This window comes from Impatiens glandulifera, chromosome 1, assembly GCF_907164915.1.
Source record: "Impatiens glandulifera chromosome 1, dImpGla2.1, whole genome shotgun sequence".
Classification (NCBI taxonomy): Eukaryota; Viridiplantae; Streptophyta; class Magnoliopsida; order Ericales; family Balsaminaceae; genus Impatiens; species Impatiens glandulifera.
The window spans coordinates 34,756,643-34,764,958 of NC_061862.1; the positions used below are offsets into that span (position 1 = coordinate 34,756,643).

An 8,316-nucleotide genomic window follows, 5' to 3' on the forward strand; every position below is an offset into this window, starting at 1 on the left:
ATGAAATTCAGTTTAGAACTGATGCAGAACACAAGCCAAGAAAACTTCTGAGCATCACAAACACATTCAGTTTCAGTGGTTTTGTCATTATATCACCAGCTTGAATTTGGCTGGAACAATGAGCTAACTTAACAACTCCTTCTTTAATAAGATCACGAAGAAAATTAAACATGACATCAATGTGTTTGTTACGACCATGGAAAACTGAATTCTTAGAAAGAGAAATGGTTTAAATATTATCGCAAAGTATAATTATGCACTCACCATTATTTGATTGATGAAGATACTCTAGAATTCTTCATAACCAGATTGCTTGAGTTGCTACTAAAGTTGATGCAACAAATTCTACTCTAGTTGTGGACAATGTAATAATTGTGTGTTTCTTTGATAGCCAAGACACGACACCAAAACCAAGCTGAAAAACATATCCAGATGTACTTTTATGATCATCCATGTCACTAGTATAGTCATTATTTGTGTAGTTTTCAAGCTTTACATCTTCTCCCTTCTTGTAGAGAATCATACGTCCCTTTTAAGTATTGTATTACTCTTTTTGCTGCATTTCTCATAATAATATTCCTGACAGTAAACGCATCAAGCTGGATGACAAGAGTATTAAATGCATTCTACTTGGGTCAGTGAAGAATCAAAAACAAAAACATATAGTAAGTCGTGATGTGGCGTTTGAAGATATGAAAGTTGGCAGTGAGATAAAGAAAATGAGAAAATTGTACTTATTGATTTATAATGGGAAGAAGAAGACTCAACTTTTCTACACTTGAAGAAATTGTGCAAGTTGAAGTTGTGGAAGAAAGTATTGATGTCACAATTCAAACTGTTGTTGTTGCACCATTAAGTTAGGCTTCAAGGTCCAATGAGAGTTATCTTTCACCAATTGCTCAAATAAGAGAAAGAAGACATTATATTGTGGATGGGAGGTTACATCAGTGGAGAAGGTCTCTCAAATAAAGAACAAGATGATGATGTTGCGTTCTTTGCAATGATGGCAACCTCAACTAATTATATGTACTTTGAATATGTTGTAAAGAGTGCACCATATGTAGAGTTGCAATGGATGTTGAGATTGTTGTTATTGAAAGAAACAATACTTGGGAGTTGACTGTTTTATCGGCTCATGCAAAGAAGGTGGGAGTGAAATGGATTTACAATACAAAGTTGAATGAACATTGAGAAGTAGAGAAGCTCAATGCCCATTTGGTAACAAAACACTCAAAGCATGGAGTGGATTATGAAGAAGTATTTGCTCATGTGGCACGATATTTTAGTTTGATGTTAAGTCAGCATTTCTATATGGAGAGCTCAGTGAGGAAGTTTTTGTAGCACAATCACCTGACTATGTGGTAAAGAAGAAGAAGATAAAGTCTACAAACTGAAAAAACTCTATATGGACTCAAACAAACTCCATGAGTCTGGTACAGTTGCATAGAGGCCTATTTTAACAGAAAAGGTTTTCTTAGATGTCCTTGTGAACATACACTTTTTGTCAAGACGAGAGGTGAATGTAAAATTATCATCGTCTGTATCTATGTTGATGATCTCATATTCAATGGTAATGATGAAGTAATGTTTAACAAATTTAAGAGTTCAATGATTCAAGAATTCGACATGATAAATCTTGGGTAGATAAAATATTTTATTATGATAGAAGTGATGTAGAAGAAAGAAGACGTTTTTATATGTCAAAAAAAATACACAAAAAGTATATTGGAGAAATTTGAAATGGCTAATTGCAATGCAGTTCATAATTCAGATGCTTCTGGTTCTCAACTTACTAAAGATGGGAGTGAAAATAATGTTGATAGTAGTCAGTACAAACAGCTAATTGGCAGTCTCATGTATCTTACAACAACACAACCTTATATTATGTTTATTGTAAGTCAACTTACTCGATATATGGACTATCTTGAAGAAGTTCATCACAATGCAACAAAGTTTGAAAAACACAGATAGTGACTATGCTGGTGATTTGGACGATCGTAAGAATGCATCAAAATATGTTTTTTAGTTGGGTTCTGTTGATGTGACTTGGCTATCAAAAAACAGGCAATTGTTACATTATCCACGACTTAAGCAGAATTTGTTGTAGCAGTTTCAGCATCAACTCACACAATCTGGTTACAAAGAATTCTAGAGTATTTTCATTGGTCAGAGAATGGTGAGTGGACATTAATAATACTCTGCGCGATAACAGTTTAAGTATTGCTCTTTTTAAGAATCCAGTTTTTCATAGTTGTAGCAAGCACATTGATGTCAGGTTTTACTTTCTCCGTGATTTTAGTAGTGATTTTACTAAAGGAGTTGTTAAGTTAGCTAATTGTTCCATTCAAAATCAAATTGCTAATATAATGACAAAATCATTGAAACTTAATGTGTGTGTGAGGCTCAGAGGTTCGCTTGGCATGTGTTTTGCATAGTACTAAACTAAATTCCATTCTTTAGTTTAATGGAGAAAATGTTGAAATGGTGAGTCTGTCCGTCCAATAAGTTAGTGTAGTCAAGTTGTTAGACATTTTAAGAATCAATCATGTTTAATTTAGTTTTTTTAACATTTAACCACGAAGTTAGTAGTGGATGCGTATTTTTTTTTTTTAAGGGTATAAACAGCCATATCTTTTCAGTGAATAAAAAAAAACATTTTTTATACAATTTTTTCTCTAGAAAACTTAGTTCCGTGAACCCTTGTTATTATCAGTTGCATTGAGGACCAAGACAAGAAACTATAAATAAAATGTCAGATTTGTCTCGTACACTTTAATAATCCCCGCACAAAACTCAAAAAGGATGCATGAGAGAGTATCCTTCAAAGCCTTGAAATTAGAACTGGAAGCTTGCATCCGACACTCTGTCCCGCGAATCGAATCCAACCATCATCAACAACCTCAGCCTTATCAACACACCTCATCAATATCCTCAAAAACCCTATTATTTCTTCTATTAATCCTTAGAGGTATCTAGTCGTTGATCATATAGATAGAAAGAGGGTTAATGTTTTATTTTTAATATTATAATTGTTGAGGAGAGAAGAGGAGAGGAGAGAAAATTAGTGAGATGACATCTAGGTGTTATTATTATTATTATTATTATTATCATAATTAACATGGTGTTTTGAAAAATCCGTATAAAGTTTGGAAGTTTAAGCTAATGGTTACGAACATAGAGACAAGGACATCTCAAAGGCACAAAAATGATTATCAAGTGAAGCCCTTTTTGAGAAAGCCAGAGAGGAACACACATATCGCTATCTCCAGCTGGATCCAGCAAATGACAGCACATTACTACCACCCACTCTCCACCAAACTTCCAAACCCCTTCCTTCCTTCCTTCCTTTAATTAAGGAAATCAAGGGTCACTGCACCCAACCAATTCCTCCAAAAAGAACAAAATTTCCAAACTAAAAGACAAACACCCCCCACACTCTCTCTTCCTCCTTAAGCCATTGCATACCCCCAACAATTACCCAATAAAGAATTACCTAAACCCAGTTCAAATTAATCATCACATCAAACTAACATTACCTTTTTACCTATTTTTAGAAATTTAAATGATTTATAGACCCATTTAACAATGCTTTAATACCTGATAGAAACAGGAGAGGGGGAATGAATTCAATTGGTTAAAAAAAATGATACATCTTTAAAAAGTATAAATCAAGACCCTCCTCCAGATAAAACATTGTGTTGAATCTTGAGTAAACTTGAGGTTTCTTTTTCCCTTCTTCCTCTGCCGCCCCCCATACCAAGCAGGGAAATACAGTAAAAAAAAAAAAAAAGTTTAAAACTGAAAAAAAAAAATGAAAAAAGTGACAGTAAGTTTACCCCTTAAGCAAGCAGAGAAGAGTATGATCATCAATTCATCATCTTGATTCTCGAGTGTTTGTTTGTTTGATTGATTGATTGATTTCAGCAACCCATAACAGCACAATTATAAACAAAAGTAGGAGATTGTTTCCTACTAAGCAAATTCCAACCGGGAGGACCTTCACTTGGAATCCATGAATTCACTTCAATAAATCCATTCACAGTCGCTGCTCTCGGTCCTCCAATACATATCAGACGCCTTCCACAAGCCCTAAACGCCAATCCCCATCCATTCATAGACGCAGTTCTCTCCGGCAATCTCCCTACAGTAACCCACTCCCTACTACTCTTATCATACTTCCTCACCTCCATGGCCGCATGATCAGCCGCATACAATTCATTATCAACAACAGCTACCAAAGGAGGCGCTTCCGATGTCGCCGGCATCATCTCATTCTCCCTAGAGATCCTTACAGGAGACATGTTCGGAATATGCGTCCACGTTTCGGTTTCTAAGTCAAATTCTTCACCACACGTCAGAAGTTTCGAATCACTCCCTCCATTTCCTCCGATTCCTCCGATTACGTAGAATTTCTCGTCCATGAACACGCCGGAACACATTTTCCTCGGCTTGTGCATACAAGGGAGAGGTTTCCAGATTCCGGTGTCGGAATTATACATCTCGGCGTTGCTGAGGATAGTAGCGCCGGAGCATCCTCCAGCTATAATTGCGATCTCGCCGTTGCTGGCGGAACCGAATAGACATCTCGGGAAATTCATTTGCATTCCAGATGACCATGAATTGGTTAAAAGACTGTATTTGTATATGACGTTTAACATGAACTCTGTTCCGAATACAAGCAGTTCAGTGCCAACGCACAATGATTCTTTATCTGTATACAAGAACGACACGTTTGAATCCATGGCCGGCAATTGCATCCAACGGTTCCGATTTGGATCAAAAGCTTCCCATGCGGGAAGATCGCAAGAGATATACACCCAATGCTCAACCACACCATTCTGGCGTCTAAGCTTGTAGAGTTCTCCGTTTCTCACTAAACTACGGAACCCCCGATTTACTGATGCAATTGACCCGTAATCCGATCTCGAACATCGGATCAAAGAACTGATCGATGTGTCCCTGTCGAGCCCATCTATAAGTGAATCCAAATCTGGATCATTCCCGCCATCATTCCCGGCTTGATTCTGGTGATCATCGGACTGGTCATTCTCCAATAGCTTAGGCAACTTGTTAGTGAAATGTTCATCTTCCTCAATCTCGAAAACTAATGGCCGTTTTCCATTACGATGCATACGGTGGCCATCAGATCCAGATTGATCAACTGCTGCCATAGATAGGTCATCCCCCAATAAACTAGGCAACTTATTAGCACTACTTTTATCTTCATCATCTTCTGTATCTTCGAGATCATTTACTAATGGCCGTTTTCCATTCTGGATTGCAATCTTATTATGCCGGCAACTCATACAAGCCCAGCAGTGTTTCCTTCCACAATTTGCTGAATAACCTCTCGAAACCAAACAAGAACGGTCTTCCAACATATCTAAGCTATCCAACCAATGGAGAAATCAAATCAAATCAAATCAAATCAATTACCAAATGACTGACATCTACAAACAAGCAAAGCCTTCCTCCAATACAGCGCACCAGCACCACTCGTCTTCTGGAAAAAAGCAATCGGGAATTGAAAAAGAGAAAAAGAAAGGCAGTTACTACTCAATCTCTTTAGAACATCCATTGTTCAAACCAATTAGAACATTCAAAGTGAATTATGACGAAGACCAGACGTTACAGAAACAAAAATTAACAACTATTAGACTAGTCAATAGAGATGAATCATAAATTTCATTGACAAGTCAATGCGCTTCAAGGAACTCAAATTAATAAATACTACGATTCGATTCGATTGTGATGATGAAAAACAGCTAGAACAGATCTTTCAATCTCAGATCATAGCCAAAATAATAGCAAATCTAAAATTCATCTCTAGATTCAATCACAAAGTAAATTGAATAGATCTGCATATTGTTAACGAAGAAAACTAACAATCATTTCCGATTACGATTTATTAACCGCCGCAGCAAATGAATTGAAAGAAGAAATGATACAGAAAACTTACAACAAACACAGATTGGATGAAATTTTATACGAACATGAATCCAAATCTTCCTCGCCGTCGCTTTTTCCGTCGCCGTCGCCGTTGCCGTCCTCCGGCAGGTCGTTTTATCTATTTTTGTATGTATACATTAGTGTTTCAGTACTTAGCTTTGTGAAACTCCTTTTAGATTCTCTGTGTGCAAATCACAACAGATAGGATTTGAAGGCAAACTCCTTTTTCTCTCTCTATATATCTCCTAATAATTAGTATTTGTCCTTAACATTACACAAGGAAATACGCATAGTTGCATCTGTAAATATATATATAATTATACGGAAACGAAAATTAGCGTTTTCCATAGCCGTCTTGTTTATGCTAATATAGAGAGAGAGAATGGTAATGGCGGAAGAGAGAGAAAAATGGTGGTGGTGGTGGGACCCACGGAACAGCTTGCGGGACTTTGGAGGAGGTTCGGATTCGGGAGAAGAGAATAGAATAGAAGAAGAGGGAGAGAGGGGGAGTGACCGTTAACCGGTAATAGGCGGTGTGAACACGTGTTTACGTGTGAAAGTGAAAGAGTGCTTTCTTATATCCCTTTTTGGGCTTTCCCTTAGCCTATATTCAACTTTGTCTATTATTATTATTTTTTTTAATTTTTTTAATTTTTTTAATTGTTCATTTCGGCTCTTAGTTATATAAGTTTATTATTAAAATCAAGTTGCTTAAATGTAAAATATAATATATTTAAATAATAAGTTAGAAAATTCGATAATATTAAGAGAATGGGGAATTTTTAATAGTAAAACTAGGTTAGAGTCTAGACAAATTAATATTAACAATAATAATAGTTTTTAACTTAAGTGAAACCGGAGTGAAACTAGGGGAAATTGGGAGTGGGAATGACCTGGTATCACTAATTGAAAAAATGAAATGGTGTGAAGAGAATTTTTTTAATTTTATCGACCAATTAGGTTATTCACTTAATAATAACAATAATAATAATTTTAACTTAAATGAAATCGGAGAAAAATTGGAAGAGAAAATGAAAAGAAAATGATCTAGTACAATACAAAGAGAAATTTTTCATTTTATAGGCCAATTAGGTTATTCAATTTCAGATTCTACTCCAAATTTTTTACTCATATGATTTCTCTTATTATAAATATTAAAAAAAGTAAAAAAAGAGAATAAAATTTAGGTTAGTTTTTATTTTTATATTATTTTCTGTTGTATTAAAAAAATAATGATTGAGAAAGAAAATTGGGTTAATTCCATCCTTCTCATTCTTTTCTTCAATACTCTCTTATCTATTATTTCTTTTAAAAATTAGAAAATAAAAAAAATTAAAATAATAATGAGATGAGTTAAGCTTTTTCTTTTGACAAATTGCGTGTAGTTTGTTCTCTCTCTAGAGAGAGAGAGGGGAAATGTAGACCACGTTTTGGTGGACGGGTCAGAAGCATAAAATTGACTAAGTCCTCATCAGAGAGCTCTTGCCTTTGACATTTTGACTAATCACAAAACCGTCTACTTTTTTATATCATATAATTAATTAAACTTATCGTAATTTATATTTAAATATGTTTTAAGAAATTGAAATTAGATCAACTACAAAGGTTTTAACTAGAAGATCAAATTATCTGATTCGGTTTTAATTTAATGGAATAGGTTTAGACGTTTTCTAAGATTCATTCCGAAAATATGGAGTGATAAGTAATAATTTTTTTTTTAATTTACGAGTTTAATAATTTATTGAATAATTTATTTAAGGGAAGATTTATATTAAGATTTTAACCCATCCAAAAAAAATGTTCTAATAAAATAGAACATCTTTAAAAAATAATAATAAAATAAATAAATTAGATAAAAAGCCACGGTTCGAAAGTGAGAATATAATTAACATCAAAACAATCACAAAATATCAAGGTTTTATAAGTAAATTGAAATTAGATTTATTCTATTTTTAGTAACTTATCACACGTATGTGGAGATTTAGCATTAAATTTAATAACCTTTTATATGTTTGAGGGTGATATATATAGATATATACATAAATTGTTGTCATGGTATTTTATTGGACAAAATAGCCTTCTTGTTTAACAATAATTTTAGAACATGCTCTCATTAATTATTTTTGGTTTTCCAGTATTAATTTTAGAACATGCTCAATTACTTTATTTCAAATCAAAACTTAAAAACAGTAACTAAAGCATAACCTTGCAAACTCAATAAATAGAAATTAAACTCTTAATTGGGAAATAAAGTTAGTTAGGTAATTAAAAAGATAAAAACTTTTTTTTTGGAATACTAATGTGGGGATCTTTAAATACAAATACTGAATAACTTGTATACATAAAAAAAAAAATTGAGATTAAAGT

General features: G+C 34.0%; 1 protein-coding gene across 1 annotated transcript; it reads right to left on the bottom strand.

The window, feature by feature from the left end:
- Window positions 1–3,603: 3,603 nt before the first annotated feature.
- LOC124921892 (F-box/kelch-repeat protein SKIP11-like) lies at window positions 3,604–6,310 on the bottom strand. Its single transcript, XM_047462592.1, has 2 exons — window positions 5,960–6,310; window positions 3,604–5,503 (listed from the first exon to the last, which is right to left on the bottom strand). The coding sequence occupies exon 2, from the start codon at window positions 5,379–5,381 to the stop codon at window positions 3,921–3,923; it is 1,461 nt and encodes a 486-aa protein (XP_047318548.1). The 5' UTR covers window positions 5,382–5,503; window positions 5,960–6,310; the 3' UTR covers window positions 3,604–3,920.
- Between the last annotated feature and the right edge of the window lie 2,006 nt (window positions 6,311–8,316).

Coding starts and splice junctions, on each gene's coding strand:
- LOC124921892 (XM_047462592.1), bottom strand. CDS start 5,381: ATGTTGGAAGACCGTTCTTGTTTGGTTTCGAGAGGTTATTCAGCAAAT.